At 52.3% G+C, this 24,265-nt stretch overlaps 1 protein-coding gene across 16 annotated transcripts in view; it reads right to left on the reverse strand.

The window, feature by feature from the left end:
• CEP164 (centrosomal protein 164) overlaps nucleotides 1–24,265 on the reverse strand; it is a 90,765-nt gene that overhangs the window by 5,397 nt on the left and 61,103 nt on the right. For 11 of the 16 annotated variants that reach the window (XM_088791443.1, XM_074335429.2, XM_074335421.2 and 8 more), the window contains 17 exons: nucleotides 23,618–23,698; nucleotides 17,341–17,426; nucleotides 16,132–16,299; nucleotides 15,097–15,243; nucleotides 10,489–10,698; nucleotides 6,805–6,936; nucleotides 6,505–6,721; nucleotides 5,510–5,587; nucleotides 5,145–5,276; nucleotides 4,691–4,813; nucleotides 3,445–3,588; nucleotides 2,931–3,014; nucleotides 2,717–2,782; nucleotides 2,245–2,420; nucleotides 1,748–1,874; nucleotides 1,382–1,449; nucleotides 771–978 (listed from right to left, as the gene is read on the reverse strand). In XM_088791443.1, the coding sequence (XP_088647569.1) occupies nucleotides 771–978; nucleotides 1,382–1,449; nucleotides 1,748–1,874; nucleotides 2,245–2,420; nucleotides 2,717–2,782; nucleotides 2,931–3,014; nucleotides 3,445–3,588; nucleotides 4,691–4,813; nucleotides 5,145–5,276; nucleotides 5,510–5,587; nucleotides 6,505–6,721; nucleotides 6,805–6,936; nucleotides 10,489–10,698; nucleotides 15,097–15,243; nucleotides 16,132–16,299; nucleotides 17,341–17,426; nucleotides 23,618–23,698 (2,247 nt within the window). Of the gene's footprint in view, nucleotides 1–770; nucleotides 1,058–1,381; nucleotides 1,450–1,747; nucleotides 1,875–2,244; nucleotides 2,421–2,716; nucleotides 2,783–2,930; nucleotides 3,015–3,444; nucleotides 3,589–4,690; nucleotides 4,814–5,144; nucleotides 5,277–5,509; nucleotides 5,588–6,504; nucleotides 6,722–6,804; nucleotides 6,937–10,488; nucleotides 10,699–15,096; nucleotides 15,244–16,131; nucleotides 16,300–17,340; nucleotides 17,427–21,701; nucleotides 21,786–23,617; nucleotides 23,699–24,265 lie in introns of all 16 variants that reach the window. The other 5 variants (XM_088791444.1, XR_012497379.2, XM_074335420.2 and 2 more) reach the window with 5 other exon arrangements.

Consider the following 24,265-nt stretch of genomic DNA (forward strand, 5'->3'; position numbering starts at 1 on the left):
ATTCTCAAATGGTTACTGTTAACCCAACTGGTAATTATTATCGCTGCTCCCACTACTAGTACTACCATCACCGTGACTGTCACCAGGAGGGCCTCAGCAGAGCAAGGACAGGGCGCGGTGGTAGCATGGACGCACCCCCGGGAAGCCTGCCGCTCTATCAGCCTCTTGCCCTCTGCTGCCCCCAAGCTCGCGCACCAGCTCTGAGCACCGTCAGCACGCTAAGGGACTACGTATGATCTGCCAGGACCCTGCTAATAACAACCATGAAGGCTCTGCCCTTCCATTGCAAATGAGGGTATCAAAGAAGTACAAAGGAGAAGTGACTCAGTCGTACGCTGAGTGAACTCAAAAGACGTTCAGTTATGAACAAAGTCTTTAGGGTGCTGGAATGGATAAGCCAGGTACTGGGTATAAAATTTTAAAACCTTACTTGTGTTCTTCACCTAGAAAATGGAGCTAACACTACTATCCTGCACATCATCTACAGTTACTGTGCAGACCAAACGACTCACTAGTAGAGAAAGCCTCTGCACACTGCATTGCCTGTACACAGAAGGTGCTCCCAGCCGCATGGAGATAGCAATCATCGGCATCAGCTGTCCAGTCGCCCGAGGAGACCTGGCCAGTGATCCCAGGGCCAATGTGACCACGCTCATGGAATCCCCAGGAGGCTCAATTGAGGGTAAGCTACAAGGTCAGTGTTTCCCTGGCTCTCCCAGGCCTCCCCGCCCCCAGCGCAGGGCTGACAGGCTCTCCCCCAAGCTCCTGACCTCCTCCAGGTCCTTGCGCACATCCTCCAGGGCCTTGGTGCTGGGCAGGTCTTTGGGTGCCTCCGGAGCACTGGCCAGCTCGTGGCGCAAGTGCCGCTGGGCAGCTTTCAGAGCCGTCTGCCGCCTCTGCATGGAGCGTGTCTGCCGCACCAGGAACTCCTTGGCATTGCGGAGAGCTACCCCCTCCGCAGAGAAGTAGTGCTGGAAGCTGTGGGAGGACATACAGACTCGGAGAAGCCCTGCTCTGGGTCGCTCCACCACTTTCTGAGCCGATTCCTGGGCTGGGGCTGAGCAGTGTGTGGGAATGCCGCCAGTAAATACTACAGCAGGGGTATGTTGCACTGAGCCTTCCCACCCTGACTCTGAAACATCTCAGATAGGTGGCCAGAAGCACCCATCAGCCTGACCCTCAACCAGGAGCCAGCAGATGCCAGCATGCTGTGTCAACAGTCACAATCGGTACCTACTTGGCTTGCCACAAAGGATTCCTCAATCCCCAGGACCCCCACCCCTGAACCAAGCCCCACTGGTGACTGTTACCGCCTCACTCAGGTTATCCCAGCTCTGCCATACACGCCCTCACCCCTTCCTGGCCTCCTATCGGAACTCACCTGTCCAAGGACAAGTCAGTCTCCTCCTTGCTCTTGGAGACAGAAGACGGTACCTCTTTGGTCTTGCTCTAAGGATACACAGTAGAAAAGACCCACTGAATGAACAAAAGCAGATACACTGCAGGCTCGGGATCCTGAAGCCCCTCCCAGTGGCCTAGACACAAATGGCTCTGCCAGCTGCTGGGCACTAGTCACTTACAGGTATCATTTGACTGACAGAGATGGGGGCTGGGAATGATGAATACAGGAGGCAGAGCCAGGACCCCTCCTGGTACCCAGCCCCCTCCAGGTACCCTGTTCCCCCCCGGGGCCTACTGGTGCCTCTGCCCAGCCATCCTGTCCCTTCCACGGCACAGAGAAGCTCACTGTCACAAAGGATTTCCTCAGTTCCTCAATGTGGAGATCTGGCTCAAAATGTGGGGAAGCATTACTCTCCTCAACTTCCAGCTCTTTCAATGTGTCCTGCTTCCTCTGAGCTTCTGCCTCCAGGTCTCTGTGGTGGGACAGGGAAGTGGGAGGTGGGGTAAGTGAGGCAGTCACATGATGGAGCAGGCTGGGCAGCACCGTTGGGACCCCTGGCTGGGCTTCAAACCACAACCTTAGAGAGCAGGAGCATCTCCATCGCTTCACTCCCGTCTAAGTCCCTGACGCAGGGCTGGGGCATGAACAGTAAAACCAGGGATCCCCAGCTCTTTACAACCTCCTACCACCACCTACTCTCTACAAAGTGCAGCAGATGTAGCCCCTCTGCCTGGCTCCACCTCTGCCTTTAATTGAGCCATGAGCAGACATGGCCCTTGAGCAGTAGAGGTCAAAGGGCAGGTGAGAGGCAGCAGGGTAGCTAAGAGCAGGGCCCACACCACCTGATATGTTTCTGAAGCCGCTGAGTCTGGGTCTGTAGCAGGTCCACCTGGGACTCCAGCTCCAACTTGTGGGCACGAAGCTCACTGAGAATTCTTCGGAGCTGCTGGTTTGACTCCAACAGGTGGGTGTGCTCCTTTTTGGCCTCTTCCAGGGACTGATGGGTGGCTGTGGCTTCCTGAAGCAGAAGAAAAGATAGAAGCACCTGGAGCAGGCAGAAGTAGAGAATAGGGAAGCCCAAAGAGCAGGGAGAGAGGGCGGAACTGAGCACTGAAGTTAAGTTACTGTGTCCTCCCACCAGGGCTCCACGCCGAGGTTCCCCAGTTGGGTCTGCCACAGTGGTGCTATTTGTAGAATAACCCCAATGCCCTGAAGAGATCAGGTGAACAAAAGGTGGGGCATTGGGGGGGGGGAAGAAAAGAAGGAAAGGGAATGGGGGAAGAACCCAGGAGGCTCCAAGAGAGGCAGACATACCTTACTCTCCAGTGCAACCTGCCTCTGCACGTCACGAAGCTGCTGCTTCTTCTGGGCAGTCTCCTCCTGCAGTGGGGAAGGAAAGAAACAGGGCCCCTTGGCCAGCTCCAGGTCCCAGGTCTAAGGGGTGGAAAGGCCCATCCTCTCCTGGAGGAGCTATGACTTCAAGGTCAAGGGTACCTAGAGATCCTGTCCTCCACCCCCACTCCCTCACCTGAACGTCCAGCTGAGACAATCTGGCCTTGACATCTTTGGTTCTGGTTTCAAGTTCCACCTCTAAATCTTGGAGTTTCCTTTCCTGCACAGAAGCATAGGTGGAGAGGAAGACTTAAGTGTAGAAAGAGCACAAAGCATTAGCTGAAGGGGCAGGAGGGGGCCTGATCCACCGTACTATAGCACACCCTCCAAAATGGGCTCAGGCTTCCTCCCATGAGCCCCCACGGCCTCCTAGGAAAGCACCACACCTTATTTATTTCCAGTGGGGCAAGGAGAAGCAAAGGTGCCAACCCCAAGGCCCTAAAGGGGCTGACCTCCTCTTCTAATCCTGGGGATGTTCCCTGGTCCAGAAACAAAGGAGCAAAGACGTCCAAGCTTGGGGATGACCAGTGAGAGACCCCCACTCCTGACGCTGTCAGGCTCCATCCTACTATCTTGCTGTCCCAGCACTTTTCTACCCTGTCTGGAGGTGTCGCGTGTGTGAGCCCCAAAAGGCCACCCAGAGCCCCCACCTGCTCCCGGTGCCGACGCCGTAAGTCCTCCAGCTGCCTGTTCTGCTCCTGCCTCACCGTCTCCAGTTCTCGCTCGTGCGCCCTTCGCAGGCGCTCCAGCTCTCTCATCAGGTGCCCCAGAAGTTCAGCCCGCTGCTTCCTCTCCTGCACAGAGGGTGGGGCTGCCGGTGGGAAACTGCAGTGGCCCTCACACACCTCAAACCACAGCCTCCCCACAGCTGCAGCCTGAGTCAGCAAGATCAATGACCCCATCGGTTCCCTCAGGCCAGCTCTTAGAGAAGGAGCATGGAAGGCAGCATGGTCCTACACCCCGGAAAGCCTGTACCCCTCTCTGCTGCAGAAGCAGAGGCTGGGAAATACCCCTGTGGGAGCCTCCCTCTCCAACTGCTCCATCATGTGCAGCTTCCCTTCCTTAAGGGAAGAGAGGTCATTAATAAATTATCACTATTCTCCAGCAAGGTCAGAATTGGTTTGGGAAAGGAATCAACTCCATTCCATCACGGCCCACTATTTGTGCCCTGGGACAGACGTACAAAGTGTCTGGATTACTGGTTCCAGCCCCTGGAGCAGCAGCCTAGGAGCCCCTGGCAAAGGCCCAGCTATGGGCTAAGGTCAGCCACCGCCACTGTTCACCCCAACAGGAGCAAGCCAAACTGGAGCGGGTCAGCCACGCCTAAGGGCTGAAGATGGGCAGATAATAGCTACATGCTGGATGGCTCTTGCCGTGGAATTTCAATGACCCTGGTGGCACGGTGTTATGGCGGTTAAAACTGAAGGCTTTGGAATCAGACAGTCTAGGCCTGAATGCTACCTCCTCTGCTTGTTAGCCAGGGTGGGCTTGTGCAAGTTCCTTCCACTCCCCAAGTCTGTTGTCTCGTTTTTAAAATGGACATAATGATACTACATCTGTCCTCTGTATTGTGAGGACTAAATGAGTTAATATGAAGAGCTTAGAGCAGTGCCTGGCACGTGGTACAAGCTCAGTAATAGCTATTATTACCATGAGAGGAAGGTGCCGCCTGCCCACTGAAGAGGAATCGCTCCTCACCTAATGCTTGCATGAAAAGGCAAGAAGGACTTCACACTGCAGGGCACCAGGGCAGACAGCCTCCCGCAAACCAGAACGGGGTGTCTCCTTCCCCTGCTTTCTAGCCAGGGCGTTAGGGGGCGGGGGGAGTGGGACGGTGTGTGTGGGTGTGTGGCTGCGTGTGCGCGTGCATGCACGCTGGGGGTACAGCCACGTCACCTCAGTGTCATACTGCTCCCTGGCCTCCGCCACCACTTGCTGGTGCTCCTCCTTCATCTTCTCCATCTTCCGCTCATGTTCCCTTTCCACCTCCTGGCGCCGCTCTCTCAGGAGGCCACTGAGCTGCAGGGCAGGCAGCACATACAACATGCAGGACCGAGTGACCAGCACTCGGGGACTGACGCACTTGAACGTCTCATACACACACGCAACATAGGCTCACGACAGGTACGTCCCACGTACATGACACACGATACACACGCAGCAATACCCCAGCACCCCTCCCCACATGTGTACAGGGCCATGCAGGTAAGAAGCACCTGACCTTGAGGGAATGAAGACATGGAAAGGGAATGAGAAGCTCTAAGCCCAGCTGAGCCGCCCACAGCAAAGCGCAGGCCTCCAGGACGGCTCGGCCCTCCGTCAGAGCATCCGCAACGGCACGCACATTCACCTCTCGCTCATACTCCAGCACTTGGCGAACTTTCTGCTGAGCTCTGTGCTCCGCTGACCCCAGGCTCTCCTGCAGCTGGGCCTCCTCTTTCTGTTGAGTTTCCTCTATCTTCTTCCGGAGGCTGGAGACCACCTGAGGAGACGGCAGCACAGGGGCGTGTGACTCAGAGCGCACTGCAGAGTAGCCATAGGGGACTCCCTTCCTGGGGACCCAGTGGCCCTCCCCAGGCAGCTGGAGGGAAAGAGAGGCTCCCTCCCTTGTGGCAGGGATGGGTCGAGTCCCTGTGGGGACTAGCTGTGACTTGAGGCATCCTCAGGGAGCAGGATGCCCAGCTCTGCCTCACAGGCCAGGCGGCAGCATCTCACCTCTGTGTGCTTGGCCTTCAACAAGGAGGAGAGCCGGTCCAGCTCAGCTCTGTGCTCCGTCTCCAGCGCGGCCTCTGCCTAGGGAGCAATAAAGGGCCTGTGAGGTGGGCACTGACCCAGAGGAAGGAAGAGCCAGCAAAACCATCCCCGAGCTAAGTGGCTAAGGGGAACCACAGGCACATCTTTGCTCCTGCAACATAACTTAGTCCCGAAAGTCTGCAACCAGCAAAGGAACATGAACATGAAGGCCAGAGGGAAGGGGCATTCTGGCAAGGCAAGCCGCAGGTCACTGCCCCATCGCCCGCCTCTGGGCTAGGCACATGGGTGACACCTGCGCCTGGATGAGGCCCCAGGCGGGCAGGTTTTCGTACAGTCCCCCTGAGCACTGGCAGTGCAATGTTCTCCAGCCGTACTGGAGTTTCTCCTTGTCTGACAGCTGACACTCCACCATTCACCAAAAGACAACAGAAGTTCCATGTGGCCTGTTACTTACTTCAGCCCCTTCCATAGAGACAGACCGTTTCAGAGGGACAAGGAGCAAGGACAAAGGAGAAAAAACTCTTCTAAGTGTGCTAACCTCTCATTCTCTGGCAGCAGAAAAAAGGAGAGGGATAAAAGGTCATCAGAGCTGCCCCACAGGGACAAAGACAGGCACCTTTGTCACAGGACCTCTGGGCTAGTTTAAGTTCTTTCGGTCATGAAATCTTCCCAAATCCACAGGCCATTTCCACTCAAACTTCTTCACTGCCATTGCCAACCCCAGCTGCTGCTAGCCCAGCTGGCCCTGGAGGGAGCCTCTGGATACCTGCCATGGGGACCAGGGCTAGCTCCTGCCCCGAGACAAGCTGGGTCCACATGGAGGAATGGGCCCACCATCTCCTCTCTGCCTGGCTGCCCACCACGTATGCCCAAGGCGGGCTCTTCCTTCACACGCAGTCCCTCCCAGGCAGCCCAGGGACGTAGCAGAGCGGAAGGTCCCCACTCTACTTGCTCACTTCTTTCCTCTCCCTTTCTAGCTGCAACCTCAGCTGCTGCAAAGCCTTCTCCTTCTCAGCGTTCAGGGCAGCCTGCTCTCTCTTCTGCAAAGCCTCCATCTCTTCCTTGAGCTGCTCCAGCATTTGCCTGTTTTTCTGCTCCAAGCTGGCCCGCTCAGCCTTCTGCAGAGACTCCAACTCCTCTCTCAGCCTCTGCAGGGAAGCCTCTTGCTCGGCCCTGGGCAGAGAAGGGAATGGAGATGGGCCTATGCACTCAAGGGGTGCCCCCACAGGGCAGGGCCGCTCACAGGAGGCACTCACCTGAGTCGGTCCTCATCTGCTTCTGCACTGGACTGGGCCTGGCCCCGGAGCTGGGACAGTGTCCGGCTTTTCTCCTCTCTCATCCGAATCCCCTCTTCCTCAGTGGCTTTCTGCAGTTGCTCCTTCAAGGAACTGGGAAGGAAAGGAAAGGAAAGCCAAGTTTGTTGGAAGATCCACAGGTTTTTCCTCTTCTAGTCATAACCCCTGGCTCTCAGCCTCAAAAGCCTGTGGCCGGTAGCCTGGATATGTAGCTCCCTAAATCTTAAAGATGAGCCTAACGTCAGCCTCTGGGCCCTGCTGCCTCCCAATAATACCTCCCAGGGTAAAGAGGGCCGTAGACTCTCCCTCCCCCTGCCACAGGAAGCAGATCACAGGCTGCTTCAGCTCAGAACAGTGTTTCTTCCAAAGGCTCCCCTCTGCCTCCAGCTTCACCTGACATGACATTCATGCAAGGATGGACAGTCTGACCCCAACCCGACTCTGGTTCCATATCCTTTCACTCCCCACCCCACAGACTCTGTTCTAGCCACATCAGATGAGCCACCACCTCTAAATCCCACCACACTCTTCCTTGCCTCTTGGCCTTTGTTCACACTGGGTCCTCTGCCTAGAATCCCCTTCTCCACCTGACAATCCCATATTCACCATTCAATACCCAGCTCCCTCCTCTCAGAAGAGACTTGCTGACTCCCTCCAAGTTCATCAATTAGCCTTTCTGTCCGTATCACACATTGTATGGGGACCTTTCTTATCCTGTGCCGTTCTGTACCATGCATCACACTGCATCATAATTAATCTTTTGTATGTCTGTTTTCCTTACAAGTCAGGGAGCTTCTCCAAAGAAAGAATCATAAAATTATTATCCCAGGTGCCGAACACAGTAACTGACATGAAGTAGGTGCTCAATAGATGTTTGTTGAATTTGAACAGTTATCACCCAGCCCCAAAATGTAAGCAGGGCTTTGATTATCTATGAGGGTATCTTCTTTACAGACCAACAATGGTAACCATTTCATCCCAAGTGAACATCCCTCTGCATACACAAACCACATCCTCTGCACGCAGCCCCCACAGGACCAGGGCTATGTTCTGTGCAACAGGGAATTCAAGCCTAAGGAAAAAAAGACTCAGAAGACAACTTCTCTGAGAAGCGTCTGTAATGAATTCCAAAGCGAAAAAAGATTTAGGATCGTTTTCTATTTCAAGTTATCAGCACCACTGCTCTCTTCCATTATGATGGAAAATTTGAGTAAAAATCCTTCCCTATAGATTCCACAGAAACCCTTTCTCTGTCCTATGGCTAAATTTTACACACAGCAACACAGATCTGGAAGGGTCTTTAGAGGTTAAGTCCTTCATTTTACAATTCTCTCTTTATCTTACAATCTCTTCATTTTACAATTAAAGAAAATAAGAGTCAGCCTGCCTGTCTTCCTGCTTGCCTGCTCATTCAAGAAATATTTGCGGGGTGGCCGGATGGCTCAGTTGGTTAGAGCACGAGCTCTCAACAACACGGTTGCCGGTTCAATTCCCACATGGGATGGGGGGCTGTGCCCCCTGCAACTAAAGCTTGAAAATGGTGACTGGACTTGGGGCTAAGCTGCACCCTCCACAACTAGATGGAAGGACAACGACTTGGAGCTGATGGGCCCTGGAGAAACACACTGTTCTCCAATATTCCCCAATAAAACTAAAAAATATATATATATATTTGCTATAAGGTTAGTGTGGCTTCCAAGTAGAAGTTCTACCAAGTAGAAGTTTCCCAGCAGAGAGAGGCCCCTCGCCCCCCCCCCCCCCCCCAGAAAGGCTCATATGAAACAGAAACAGGGTTCTCATGATGAACTATTTTGAAGGGAACCAGGCAAGGCACTGCCCACTGAGAAAGCACTTAGTCAAACCGTTGAAACTATATTGATTTCAACTGAAAATAAACTAAGCGCTCCCATGTACTGAGTAATTACTGTGCTGCACTTCCTGAGTTAGGTACTTTTGGGGTGGCAGTCTTCACCACAACCTCAAAGGGCTCTTGGACGTCCCTCTGGAGTTGGGGGGTTGGGAGAAAATGAAAAGCCCCATCAGCCAAGCCCGGGGGCGCCATGAAGAGAGGAGGAGGCTGACGAACTGACATGGACCCACCGCCAGCATTTTCTCCAAGGCACTGCCTCTCAAGGTGAGCTGAGCCACACTCTGTCTGGATGGGCCCCTGCCTCAATTTCCAGTCGGCTGGAAGAGGAGGATGCTGCAGGGAGACCTGTTGTGTGGGACGCTGCCTGGCAGGGAGTCCTGCAGGCTGGTGTAAGCAAGGAGGGCGCTGGGTCAGCAGGGCCTGGGACGGACGAAGGGGCCCATCCCCAACCCACTGGGTCGTCGAGTGATGGCTTTCTGTTAGCTTCTCTAAGCAGACATGTTTTACACACTCTTTGTTATCTATGATATAAAAAAAAATAAGTCTCTACCACTTTTGGATGTTCTGTCCAAGAAGATAAGATTTTATCTGTAAACTGCAAAGGAAGTGAATTACACCTTTTTGTAGCATGTTTCCCATCCTGGGACTGTGACAGAGATTGCTTATTACCTTCTCAATATCCGCTCTCTCACTTTCCTTACTAACAGAACCCTGATTTTATTCTATCAGGTAAAGAGGCCCAACTGAAGGACTACATTTCCCAGTCTCCTTTGCAACTAGGGGTAACCAACGAGATATAAGTGGAAATTACTGGATAAAGTTCCCAGAAAAACTCCTATAAAGGGACTGAATGAGCTAGAAGGTGCCCCCTTTTACACTCTTCCCTTATTCTTCCTGCCTGGAGCACTGACACAGTGGCTAGACACCCAGCAACTATCAGGTTGGTGCAAAAGTAACTGCGATAACTGCCAACACCGCAATTACTTTTGCATCATCCTGATATACTGGACTGTGAAGAGACCCTGAGAGTGAAAGCCAGCATTAAAGAGGCAGAGAGATGAAAGGAGACAGGGACCCCGTAACTGTGTGGAACCACGCGCCAGCCCTAGACTGCCTTTTCTTATAAAAATAAACTCTAGCTTATTTACACAATCACATACACACAGGCCCAGCCCAGGCTCAAGTGTCATGTTTGGGGGCCTGCCAGCCAGCTCCTCAAAGAGTGGGAACCCAAATAGAAACTTCTGGGTCCTGGGCAAGAGCACGCCACACTGTATCTCACTGGGTCCCAGCAGGGCCCTGACTCCCAAAAGAGAGGGCAATGTAGTGATTAATAAAACCGGCTTCACAGACAAGCTGCCTGGGTTAAGCCAGGCTCTGCTGCTTCCTAGCTTCCATACTTTGTACAAGTTACTTAACCTTTCTGTGCCTCCGTTTCTTCATCTACGTTAGAGTCTATAAAATGGGGTTGATAGCAATACCTCCTAAGAGGTATTCACAGGACTAAACAAGTAGATGTCAGGCACATGGATCAGTACAATCTGTCGGAAAAGGTTCGCTGCTCTCATGAGGACTGTGCCCCCTCTCAATTCCCTCCCAAAAGAGGGGGCTCACAGTCCCTCACCAGGGAGCCCATTCCTCCACACAGTTCAGCGAGGCGGAGTCTTGGGGGGGCCACGGCCATTCCTGTGAGCTCCGGGGTGGGAGGAGAGTGTCCCCCACGCCACGCGTCCCTGCAAGGCCCTGGGCAGCTTCTCTAAGGGGAGGGGCAGGACCTGAGCGACTTCTCCTTCTGCTGGTGAAGCCGGAGGGCCTCCTCTTGCTCCTCCTGCCACAGCTTCTCCCGCAGCTGCTGCATCTTCGCTTGCTTCAAGTCCAGAAGCTGCCTCTGGTGTTGCTTGAGTTCTTGAGCCACTGCCTCTTCCATGGCCTTCATGGCCGCCTCTGAGAGCTGCTTTGGGGGAGCCACAAGCTCCGGAGAGCGCCTGCCAAGGGTGGAGAACAGCATTTCACTACTTTTAATATCCACCCACCTTTTGGCATCAGGGCTTATACAACTATGGATCATCACATACGGAGTCCTAATGGGGGGCCCACGATCAGGAGTCACATATGCAAATCAGGCCCCCCACAGGCGGGCCGTGAGGCTGCCACTGTGGGACATACAGGCAGCGCCTGCCCCACTGTGGCTGCCTAAGGCCTTGCGAGCCTGGGGAGAAGGGCAGCCCATAACAGGCTCTCAGCGGGCCCAGTGGTTGTGGCCCAAGGTGAAGACGTGGCTCAGGAGCTCGCAGCAGCAGGGAGAGATTAAAGCGCTCTCCCTGACAGGTGTTCCCCAGGGTGGCTCAGGGCCCTGTTTCTGTCACCCACTAGGACTCTGCCTGCTACCTGAGGCTCATGCCAGCAGTTTGGGAAGTCCCCAGAGGCTGTTCTTGGCCTCCCCAACTGAACAGAGGCCAATGCCCCTGAGCCGGCAGCAGAAGCAGCAGCAGCTGTACCAGCCCTGAGACCCAGACTAGTCCATGCAGGCCCAGGAATGGGAACCCCGCCCACACTGCTGAGGGAGCCAAGCAGGAGACCAGTGCCTAAGCCAAAGATCGTAGAAAGAGCACAACAGGAATATCGTGCTCCATGTCTCGCCGATGATGCCACGTTTTCATCTGCTTCGAGTTAATTCAATGGTTGAAAATGGGTATAAGAAATTGAGAGCTAACCTGGATGAATTGGGTGGGTGGGAAGATAAGGACTAATGGCATTGGTTAAAAAGATGCCCATACTTTACAAATGTTGTTTGTTGCTTGTACTCTGGTTCTTGAAGGACATGCCCAAAGAGAAACCCCGAGAACATTTGGAACTATGAGAGCATAAGCAGGATAAAGTATTTCACCTACCAGAATGGCTCCCCTAAAGGCCAGTATGCGTTTGCATTCCCAGGTCCCTAAATCTTATGTTAGAAATTGATCTCGCCACACAACCACCACACTTCTTCCATGTGCTTAGGCTGTGGCAAGCCTGGCACGGGGACCCAGGCCCAAGTCAAGGAGCACTGGAACAAGAGTGGGACGGGGGAGCCAGTCCCCTGGCTGGGATTGCAGAACCCCCTTCTCTCTCCAGCTCTAGCACTGCAGCAGATAGAAGGCAGTGTGTAGGATCAGATTAGAAAAGTTGAAGAAAACAAGGCCTTTGGAGACTAGAGAGAGAAGGAAGACACAAAAGGCCACTGGCATCTCTGAAATACCAGTAAAATCTTTCCTTCCCCCTTCCCTAAAATTGTAACTCAGACCAGAAACAGTCTTGAGCTATGCCTCCAATTCTCTTCTGCTCGCAGCTCCATCTCCCCCTCCTTCCAATTCCCACTTCCTCTCAGTCCCCTGACACAGCACCACTGATGCAGATGGAAGAGATGTGGCTGCCACCTCCTCTGAGAATTCTGCCTTTGGAAAGAGCCTCCCCCCGCAGCTCTCTGCCTCATCAACCCTCCAACTCATTTCCAACCTTGGCTGAAAACATCTTTTTTTCCTGAAATGGTACCTTTTAATGTCTCTCTCCCCTGTGGGCTGTGGAGCTCTGTGGGGCCCTAGGGACAGATGCTACAGAAAGATGGGGCATGAGACAGCATGGCCGTGTGTGCCCAGGCTACATGCATGAGTGAGCTGGCTTGCAAGCCTGGCACGCAAGCAAACAGGCCTAATTTTCAGTAGGCCTTTTTTCTGTGTCCCCGTTTTAAAGGTCTAATATCCCAAACTCCCAGCTTAAGTCCAGAGCAGGCCTGAAAGTTGACTGCGAAGTTGGAGACTCCAGAGGAGGAGGCAGGTCTGATTTCTAGGCCACTCCTCAGGCGTTAGCATTGCTGAGATCCAGTTTTCAGCAGTTAGGGCCAAGGGGAGGCTCTGTAGGAGCGTAACCATTTCAGCCTGGCCACCAAGTAGCTCTGAGACATGTGAAGGAGAGCAAGGAGGGAAGGCGGGCAGGGAGAGGGAAGAGGAAGGGAGACAGGCACCCAGACATTCTGAAATGTCTGTACACCACAAAAGCCAGGATCGCAAGCCAAGATATCTTGTTTCCTCTCATTCAACCCAGTGGTTTTAATGAATCTACCCTCTTCCTACAAACACCTCAAGAAAGATGCTGGGATGACAAAGGGGAGAATCTCCCCCTTTCCCAGACCCAGGCCTTCTGGCCAAAAAGCGTGCACGGTGGTGGCTGCTTGCCAGCCTTGCCCACACTCGCTGGCCTGCCCTTTGCTCCTAACTCCTGATTCAGTTTGACTACATCTATGAAAAGTGACACTCTATGAATCATGCTTTCTTATTTGCTGTATTTTGTGATGTTCTGACATCTTAAGCTTGCTGGTCAAGGAGACTGCCCCTCCCAGGACTAACCAATTCTTACTGACAACAAAGGGAACACGTCTGTCATATGCAAACTAACCAATCCTGAGTCTATATCCCAACCGTCTCCTTATCTAACTCACACCAAGCCAGTATTTCCCTACCCTAAATCACCCAGGACCAGGTACCAGGCAACTAGATGCCACCCCATCACACAAAATCCACAAAATTATTCAACCATCCAATCCTACATTCACACAGGATACTTAGCCTGTCTTGCCCATTCCTTCCCATGAAAACCCCAAGAAAGGCTCATGCTCTCCCTTCTCGCCTCTTCTGCCTCCTGACCAGCCCTGGTCCTTCCTCACGTGGCCCTGCATGGCGTGGCATGCTTTCTTCTCTCTGGAAATGTTATTAATAAATTCTTCTTTCAATGGCAATGGCCTCTCTGTGTTGTCAGTCACCTCCATAAATTAAAATCCCGCAGGAACAAATGAAACAGACAAAGCTACTCCCTACAAAACCCAGAAAAATCAATCCATTCCTAATGTAACTGTAAAGATTAATAACAAGGAATTTGTGGGGCCTGAAAAAACTCAGGAAAGGAACAAAAGACGTTTCCTAAGGGTACTGTGTAAATTGGTCAAGGAAAGTGTCCCTGAGACCCCAGCGGGGGCAGCCTCCTTAGGACAGAGGAAAAACACAAAGCTGCCTCGGCTTCTCTCACTACTCAGCTTCTCTCTCAGAGCCCCATGCAGATACCCTCTGACCTCTGCCGACAGCGTCCTCCCTCTGACCCACACTCGCCTCCTGTCCCCATAGAAAGCACCCTGATCTGGCTGTCCACAGCCACCAAGGACACTTGGGAAAGCCAAGTCATTCCTCCAGGTCAGAGCTGTCATTGTAGAATATATCGCCACCTGAAAAATGACACTACCCCTTCCCTACACCACTCCTGTAGTGCCATGGTGATGACATGAGATGGGGAGTTCATGTGCTCTGCCAGCTCTCGGTGACACTTCCTGTGAGCAGTGGATGAACCAGCCTCTGCTCAACAGTCAGCCTGAATCCTGGGGACTTTTAACTCTTTTGTAGTGCTCAGTTCAGATGGGAAAAACTTTGTAACCCTGGTCTCTCTCCATGTACAGAAAAGGAACCACGGCTGCCGACTAAAAGTCAGACATCTACGGCTCCAGTGACTAGAGTCTAGTTCTAATTCTGCAACTGACCAGCAATGTGACCCTGGGCAAATCCCTTCGCCTCTCTGAGCCTCAGTTTCCTCATCTGTAAAAGGAGTGAGACAGGGGAAGGTGAAAATGGGAGAAAAAAGCTAAGCAATTTCTAAGTTTTGGAAGTGCTTCATGCAACCACATAAGTGAGCTGCAAACCCAGGTACAAACAATATACACGGTATACCATCTACTTCCATTTACATGAAGTTGGAGAACCAGAAAAACAAATCTACTGGACAGAAGCCAGAATTGCAGTGACCTGGGACAGGTGGATTAGAGGAAAAGGCATGAGGAAACTTTCTCAAGGGACAGAAAAGTTCTCCATTGGGTCTCAGTGGTGGTTATGTGGTGTGTACATATGTAAACATTCACTGACTTGTACAACTCAGATTGGTGTACTTTCGTCTATATAAAGATCTCAATAAAAACTTCTGGGGTTTCTTTGAGCAGGCATTGTTTTTCCAATTACACCTGACATATAATAAACATTTTTTAAAGAGAGAAATAGCACTTTGTAGAGAGAAGAACATGATTTACCAGATTTCTAATGACTCAGGAGGTAACCTCTTGTTTGCACCCGTATACCCAGGTCCTGACGAGGGGAGCCCCGGGGACCTCAGCCAACCCACACGAGGACCAGTGATGGCTGCTTGGGGTCTCAAGGCTGCTCACAGAACTGAGGGTATGCCCACTCTCCCCTCACTGCACCCCTTGGGCCAGGGCCAAAGCATCCCCTCCCCACCACCCAAGAGTACATGGGCACCAAAGCCAACCATCCACAATGGAGGACAGATACAGACACATGAAAACTAGCCCTTACACCTCGGGAGAGACTGGCAGGGTGGGGCTGACCGCCTCCTTCTCTTCGGGCTCCTCGGCCTCTTCCTGCCCAGTGCCCAGCTCCTCAGCCTGGGGGCGCTGCTCCTTGCCCCTCTTGTAGGTGATAGGTGGGCTTGGGATCTCCTCCCTTGAAAGCAATAAGGAAGAAAATGTTAAAGCCAGGAGGAAGGTGAGGGGCTCCAAACATCATTCAGGGTCAAAGAGTTGTGATGGGGACAAAGGAGGCAGCCCCAACAGTTTCCCTACTTCAGGTCTTAAATCTCACTCTCCTCTCCCTGCCTCTGCCCGAACTGTTTACAATGAAGACCAGACACTCAGGTCCCACATGGGACACAGAATGGTTATGGGGCCCAAGAAGTTCTGCTCACAGCAGGTGTTCAATGGAGGCTGGTGATGGAACATCGCTGCTGCTCAGCTTCCCCCAGTGACTCATTCCAACTGGATGAGCTCAGAAAGCAGCTTCTTTCTCTTGCCAGAACAGAACTAGCTAATATATAGCAGGCTCTGGAGCAGGCTGGGGCACAAAGGTCCTGTCAGCTGGCTCAGGGAAGCCTAGGGCTCTGCACCTCCCTCGCCCTGGGAACCAGCACACAACAGGGCTCTCCAGGGATTTGCTCAATGACTAGAGGTGGGATGATGGCTGGGCGGGAGGTGCTGATGGGTGCAGGCGAGGAGAAATGCCCCACCTGGCAGGACCTCCGCAGCCTGGGTAACAGCAGTCTCTGCCCCAGCCCCTGGCAGGGAGGCAGCTGGCTCAGAAGAGACCGTTCCTAGTTCAAGAGATTCTAAGCTCCCCTAATCAGACTGTGCACCTCAATTTTAGCTGTGGATTGAGGAGGAGGCAGAGGCCAATTTCCTCAATCCCCAGCTCATGTGGGACACTCAGAGGAAACTTCTATTGCTGCTGCTTAGGCTGCAGACCCACCCCAGCTCTCCGCACCTCTCCAGGCCCGACACACACAACTACACAGGATGGGGCCACTCCCACCCTGAGAGGACCCCCGCTCACCCTTACCTCTGCAGGGAAACTGGCGGGAGGGGGCTGCCTGTAGAGTCCTCCCCGGGCTCCTCTGTCCCTTTCCACTCAGGCTGCCCCTCAGGGGCCTGCAGAGGCCCTTCTTCCGTGGCCTGGCTGTGAAGGGAACTCTTGAGCCGCTCCCCATACAGAAGTGGAGGAGATAACCTGGTCAGACCAGCCAGAGCAGCAGAGCAGGAAGATAATTGGGGAGTGTAGGATGTGGAGCTAGGTCCATTCCTCTTTGCACACTGTAGCCTAGCCCAGCCCCACATCCATGGAGAGCCACAGAGGGCAAAACAGCCAGAAAAGTAGGAAGGACAGACTCGCTACTGAGCGCTCCCTTTGCCTGGACTAGACTCAGGCTTCCCAGGTCCCTGCGCTTCATAAGCTTGGCCCAGGAGTGAGAGCTAGGTATACTCTCAGTGTATCCATTCCCAGAATTCACCATCACTCAGGCCAGGGAGGGACTGGGCAGAAATTAGGCAGAAAGAGAAGTCAGACTCAGGTGGTCAGACAATGGAAAATGCATGAAGCTACAGCTTTAAGGAAGAATGCTGATAGCTTTTCAAGATCCAAAAAGTAGAATGACTGCCGCCCTTCCCTTTCCAAGGTGGCAGCCCTTCCCTCATCATGGGCTCTGGCCTGAGACACTGGAAGCCACCACCCCGAAGCCCCAGCCACCACACACACAGAGTTAGCCTCAGCCAGCTCTGATATGGCAGTGCCCCGAGGTGCAGAGCTGACCCTCCAGCCTGACTCCCCCAGAGCTCTAGCAGGCTACCCCAGCGCTGACACGTGACCAGGCACACACACAGCTTAATCCAACCCAGTGACCAAGCCCGGCCCCACAGGGGCGCTATGTGCACACCAAAGGCCCCCAGCAAAGGCCCCCAGCAGCACATCACATTGCTGTGGTGCACACTCAGGGGGCTTGCACACGCGCGCACGCACACACACATGTGCACACACACACATGTGCACACACGTGCATGCATGCACACACGCACGCACGCACACACGCACACACGAGCACGCACACACACACGCACACACACGCACACACACACACACGCTCACAGACTCTAAAGGCCATCCAGTCGTTCAGCATCTGTCTTCATGCAGGAGCACAATGAGCCATGCAGACCAAATTCTGCCCAGTCCACGCATCCTTAAAGGCGCCTGAGGGCAGCCTCCCACGTACTGTACCTCTCTGAGCCTTTGGACTGTTTGCTCTGCAGCTCATCTGGGCTGGACTGGCTGGCATCCTTGTCTCCTCTGACCAACCTCTGGGCCTGGAGGCAGGAGCAGTGCAAAGTGTATATTGGAGGGGTCTGTATTTGGGTCCCTCAATCCTCCAACTGACTCCCGTGCCTAAGAGGGAGCATTGAGAAGTGGCTCTTATGTGGGTGAGGACCACACAGGATACAGAAGAGGCGGCCGGCCTACTGTGCAATAAAGCCTCCTGGCGCTCTGGCTAAGCCCCCAGGCTCACAGCTGCTCCCAGAGCTGACCTTGCTGGCCTGGGGAGGGTGAGTCAGATACCACAGTCACTGCATGCAGAGCCAGAAGCCAGAGGCTGAAGTAAAACACACAAGAAAAAGAAAACCCTGCCTCCTGCAGTTGGAAGCCTTCACCGCCAGTTGCAAAGTGAAAGCAGAACCATCCATGAACACCAAACACCTACAGAGGCCCCAGACCTCCAGTACCAATAACATACAGGGACGCTGCAATTAAGTGGGCAGGATTGGGGGCAGCAGACGAGTACAATAAAGAGGAAGGACCTGGCGAGATGGAGACTTGGTAAAACGAGAGCGCACCGTACTCCAGATAAAAAGGGTACCATTTGGGCACCTGAAGGGAGGAAGACAGAGTGCTCCTTTGCTCCATCCTGAGCTCCCCCAAGCACCCAGCTCCGACCAGGGGACAACGGTGCCCCCTCCCCCAGTCAAGGATTATACCATCCATCAAAAAAAAAAAAAAAAAAGAACCAACCCAAATCTCATTTTTAAAGCTTGGGTGTCTGGGAAAATTTGATAAAAAAGAGGACTATTCTAGATAAATTCAAGTATTTTCTGCAGGGGTGGGGCCATGGGGTATAGTGGTGTAGTCAGCCTAGACCCCACCCTCTGTTCTAGCACATCCTGCCTAGGGAGTCTGTCCCCCACCGGAAAACGGGATAGCAAACCGGACCTCACAGGGCTTCTGGTGAGGATTCAATTAGATTATGTACATAAATTCAGACACCTGGCCCAAAGAAGTCTGCCACAAATGTTAGCTCCTCTATTCACACTCCTCCCCCTCCCCCAGCCTAAGGGGGGTGGAAAAAAACACACCTTGCCAGTGCCAGTCCCCATTCTGGGACCTGTACTCCTTCTGTCATATTGACAGGAGCCCCGTCTGTTCTGGGACACAAGGGTTAACAGGAGCGGTGGGGAGGAGACAACTCATTCCATCTTCCCCAGTGGGGTTCCTGCCTGGCTGGCACACTGCTGTGTCCTCAGCGCTGTGCCCACAGCCCCCCACACCTCTCCACTGGCAGTCTGACCCCAGCAGCTGTGGCCGACTCTGCCATCTGGATGGGCAAGGAAGGGCAGGGCCTGAACTAAAAGCCGGCTCCCCCAAATTACATTAAAAATAGAAATGCTGCCTGTGAGTACCTCCCAGTGCCTGCAGCAGAAGGGCTCCCTGCCAGTGCTGCCACCCCTAATCACATCAGCCTGGGCAGAGCCTGCAGACAATAGCAGGGGCACGCAGTCCTCCTCCCGCCTCACCGCTATTCCCTTCCAGTGTTCAACTGACAACTTGTCTTCCCTACAAATCACACCAAGCTCAGCACATAGCTCCCTCTCTCAAGTCTCAAGGGGGGAAAAATATCACCCAGGCCAATCTATTTGACAAACTAAATTTGATGGGTGGCACAGTGAGGTGGTCATAATAACAATTTGGGGATTGGGCCTGAGTCAGAAAGAAGTAGCTGCAGACAACATCTGTTTCCTCCCCGGTTCGTCTGTATTCCTGCCAGAAACCCCTGCATGAGAAAAGGGGATACCTTGGGAAAGTACCCCAAGAAAGGTCCTTCAAGTAAGGTTTGACTTGATCCCTACAACTTTTTGCCCCAGAAAAGGAATCAAAGGAACCAGACAAGCCCGGCACTCTTCAGAAAGGGGTGGAAAGGGGAGAAAGCAAGAACATTCGCAGCCTCTGGCCTCAGATGGCTTAAGACACCGTTTCCCCATCCTTAACTCAGTGCGGGATTTGCTTTTATGATCCAGTACCCAGTTAAATAAATCACGGTGCATTTATAAAGCAGAATGCTCTGCAACCAATAAAAAGAGTACGGTAGATCTGAAATAAGTTAAAAGTCAAGGATCTATTCTCAAATTTAAAGACCAATATTGCCAAGCAGTTTTTGTAGCACAGTCCCAATTTTTATGGGTGGAAACAAGATAAACAAATAGAAAATAGATATATGCTTATATGTGCACAGAAAAATTTCTAGAAAGGCACATGAAAAATGTTAATGGAAACTGTTAATAGTCCTCACCTGTGGGAGTTACAGCTATAGAAAGTAGACTTTGACCTTCTATAATATTTGAAAAAATTTATGGTCACTTTTGTAATTTATTATAAAATTCATCATGTTTACAATTGATCATAATCATTATTTTGACAGTAGTGACGGTTTGAAAGGTGTATCATATGGTAAAACATATCGAATGGTACACGTTAAATACATGCAGTTCATTATGTGTCAATTACATCTCAAAAAGGCTGCATTCAATTTTTTTAAGTGAACAAAAACTTGTTAAGCTCAGTTCTAAGGCTCTGCACTGGCCTTGGCCTTGGGAGAGATCCAGAGAATACAGAACATGGTCAGGAGCCCACAGGGAACGACCAAGGAGACTGTGCTACAGTCCTGTCTACCCTACAAAGAGGCTGCGGCTCGGTCCTCCTGCCCCATGTCCCTGCTCAGCCCCTCCAGGCACTGAAGACGGGAGAGCCTGGAGACTGAGGCTCTATGTCGTCAGCCAACCCGAGCGCCCAGAACTGCTCCATACCCAATATGCTGGTCATGAGCTAGAGCTTAGGGCTTCCTCTGCCAGTGCTGGCAGAGGGTGCCTCATGAGAACCAAATCCAAGCCAAGCCCTGGTACTACTTTATACTAAGTGGCATGACCCAAAAAGAGGCTGCTGGCCACATTAGGTTTTATGCAGAACCCAGAAATCTGTCTTTTTTAAAGCCCCCAAGTATTCTGATATTGGCCAGTTTTGGAGTCAGAGCAATGGAAATCCACTCTGCCCAGCCAACATGGTTACTTCCCCACTTAACTACCACTGCCAAAGGTGCCCCACAATTCACCTGCTCCACACCCTCCCTGACCAGTCTGGCCTACCAGGCCAGGTTTGTGCCTTTACATCCCACCAGGGCTGCAAATGGGAGTGACTGAGGGGCAGCAGGGACCTGGCGGCTGGGCAGTGGCCCAGGAGACTTGTCAGTCAGAGCTGAGAGAAATGCAACCAGCCTTACAGCTCTTCACTGTCTCCCACTCATTTCACTAAGGCCTCCACAGGCTTGATTCACATTAAATATCTTGTTTGTTTCACCCAAACCAAATGCTCCCTTAAACTTGCAGAGACCGTATACCAGAATTTCTATTCTAACAAACCCACAGAGGAGGAAAAAACGATCTTGTGTTAACTCTGGAAATGAAACCACAGCATCCCTCCTGGCCAGAGCTGAAGGACTGGTCCTCACCACAGCTCAGTGATCCCACACACACTCGCACGCACACACAACCAGTCGCTAACCTCCTAGATTCATGTAACCTTCCTGCAAGAGCCCAGAGGCAATGATCTCACACGATGTCACAGGGAATTCACACAGTAGTAGTAATACACAGCTATGTTTATTTAATGTTTGTATGCTAGTGTTTTACATTCTTTACACCCCTTTCTTCTCCTAAGAGCTTCTAAGGACAGGATCTGTCTCTGTACCCTCCTCTGGGGCACAGGTCACCCATGCCTGCACAGAGCTTACACCTGGCAGGGGCGATAAGGGACCATAAAATAAAAGCAGCAGCAGTAAGAAGAGCAAAGGGAGGGAATGAGTCATCCTGCTTGAAGGAGGAGGTATCACAGGTGGGCCTCCAAGACCAAAACCAGCCAGGACAAAAGGGGAAGAAGCACAGCATGCAGAGCAGTGGACGAGGGGACAGTGCCCAGGGAATGGTGAGTGGTAGGCACTGCTGGTGCCCAGCAGGCAGGCTGAGGATCAGCCTGCAAATGTTGAATGGGCCAAGCAGGGAAGTGCCTTGAAATTCACAATCTACACAGAGCTTTTCACACGAGCCAGTGGTCAATCCTCAGTTGCTAAATGAATGGATAGACAGACAAATATGGGTGGGCGGTATGCCTAATTCATAGCAGCGGCAGAGCAGGAATGGTCGGAAGCCCCCTCACAGTCAGGGCCACGCCTGAATGAACAGAAATGCACGCTGGGATGCACAGGGCTCAGCTCTGGCTCATCCCCAAGGTGAAGCTGCAGCCCACCACCCAGTAAGATTCGCCTCCCAGTCGGCCCCACTCAGGACCAGGGAAAGCACACCAACATCCAGGAGGGGCTCCAAGATACGGCAGCGAAAACCAAAGTCCTGGAGACAGTGGACATGGGGAGGTCAGCACCCACCAGGGCCTCTCCTCTACCGCTGACCTTCCAGAAAGGCACCCACTATGTGTTTGGCACTATGCTAAATATTTTCACATGTACTAATTATTTAAAATAAACCAGGACTACATGGAAAGATATGAGATAAAGGAAGTATATTAAAATGTTCACTGTAGACTCTAGTGGGTGAGTATGTGAGTAGTCACTGTAAAATTCTTTTAAGTTTTCTGTATGCTTGCAATTTTTCATAATACAATTATGGGCAAAATAAAACCCTGGGAGACTGGTACCCTTATCCTCATCTCCCAATTAAGGAAGCAGGTCTAAGAGCATATGTCACCTGTCCAAGGTCATACAGTTAATAAACAATGGGGCTGAGGGCAGATAAGCCCTGGGCAGACTCCAAAGCCCAAGCTCTTTGCATGACACATGCTGCAAAGCATGTCACTTTCCAACTGTCTCTCCCTCCCAACCAGAGCACCAGGAGGGAGGCCAAAGCGCCCAGAAGACCTGTAAGCAGCTTGGAAATCAGGTTTGGTAGGCTCCTCCCAGCTTTTTCTTTCCTTTTTCCCATGCAGATGCCCCTCTGGTCAATGGGGATTAATCAATAGAATTCCTCTACAGGCTTTTCTTTGGGACAGGCAGCAAGTGCCCACAGAAGTGCCAGCTCCCCATTGCCCTTTGGCTGCCACAGAGCCACACTCCTGCCCCCTCCATGCTTAAGATCCCTGCTGGGCTAAGTGACGGATTGCTACCTGACAGCACAATACTAGGGGCAGCTCTGTCATGAGCCCTGACAAATGGCGGGATGCCCAGCCAAGGTCTGGTCCTGCTGCCCATGGCTTCCTCCACCCACTCCCATGGGGAAGAAAAATACAAATGGGCACATTTCTCCACATGGGACTCCTTCAGAAAGGCCAAAGCCCTTGCTTCCGAGTTCTGAGACATGGCTATTCTTCATGATGGTTTTTGCCAACAATGACTTTTTGCCTTCCCTTCCTAGCTTTGGTTTTCTTTTTTGGTGACATTTTCCTTTCAGTTTGAGTTCTACTCCATTTAATACAGCTGCCATCTGCCTCCTAAGCCTATGGCTCAGTGAGGGGCTGAAGCACATAGCCCCCTAATTCCTCTGCACTCCCTCATATCATTACTGCTCATCCCTGACCCTCCCGCTAATCCCTTCCCTTTGATCTGCTTCCTCCAAACAGATGGAGCATGGTTTCTAGAGGTAACACTCTGCCAAAAAGCACCCTGAACTACTCCCCTTAGATGAAGACCTGGCAACTGAAGCCAGAACACAGCAGGCTGGGTGGAAGGTCTGGGACCAAGAAACTATGGCTGCTGGCATTCCAGGACAAACTCTTAACTTTGAAAATGAAACCACAGCATCCCTCCTAGCCAGAGCTGAAGGACTGGTCCTTACCACAGCTCAGTGATCCCACACACACTCGCACGCACACACAACCAGTCGCTAACCTCCTAGATTCATGTAACCTTCCTGCAAGAGCCCAGAGGCAATGATCTCACATGATGTCACAGGGAATTCACACAGTAGTAACAGTAATAACAGCTACTTTTTAAAATGTTTGTATGCTAGTGTTTTATGCTCTTTACCCCACTTTCTTCTCATAAGAAACCTATAAAGAGGGTAATGTTATCCTTAGTTAATGGGCTAAGAATCTGGAGTTAGACGAGACCTAAGTTTGAGCCCCAACGCCCACTCACCAGCTGGGTGCTGTTAGGCAAACTGCTTCAGCACAGGGCCCCACAGACCCACGCTATTAACCACCACTCCGCTGGCCCTCATAGCAGACTCACCAGGCCAAGGTAGGACTTGGGGTCAGAAGCAACGGAGTCTGAGAACTGTAGTTCCTTCATGTGTTCACTAATCTCCGACTCCTGGGGAAACAGACGCACAGAAAAGTCACCCGGAGCAGCGCACACGTCGTGATCACCATCCAGGGAATTCCATTCAGGCCATGACGCCAACACAGGGCTCAGCCCAAAACCTACCTCTTCTGGAAAACCTGACAGAGGCGTGTGGACCCTCCCATTCTCTCTGGACACATGCACCAAACCCCAGCCCAGTCAGGCTGGGCAGCGCAGCTGCGTGTGGACAATCACACTCTGACTCAGGTCAATAAGGATTTACATGTGTAAGGAGAGCCAAGTGAAGTGGCGTGGAGATGGTCAGAGAGTTGGCAATAGGGAAGTTTGATGCTATCCTAAAGAAAAACAGAATGAGAGTCTCTTTCCCAGGAAGTAGTTAAAAGCCCTTTAAATGAATTCCCTCACCATCTACCTGGAAGAGGAGCAGGACTAAGGGTTGAAAATAGAAAATGCCAAAGGCTCTCCCCACTGGGTCCTCCTTCTGTCCATCTGGGTCATTGGCCAGGTCGTGCCAAAGGAAGACTCCCGCGTCTTGGGTTGGTTCAGAAAAAGCCACAAAGATCAATGAGTCTTCCT

Source organism: Rhinolophus sinicus, chromosome 14 (genome assembly GCF_057876585.1).
Source record: "Rhinolophus sinicus isolate RSI-liver-muscle chromosome 14, RSI-T2T, whole genome shotgun sequence".
Classification (NCBI taxonomy): domain Eukaryota; kingdom Metazoa; phylum Chordata; class Mammalia; order Chiroptera; family Rhinolophidae; genus Rhinolophus; species Rhinolophus sinicus.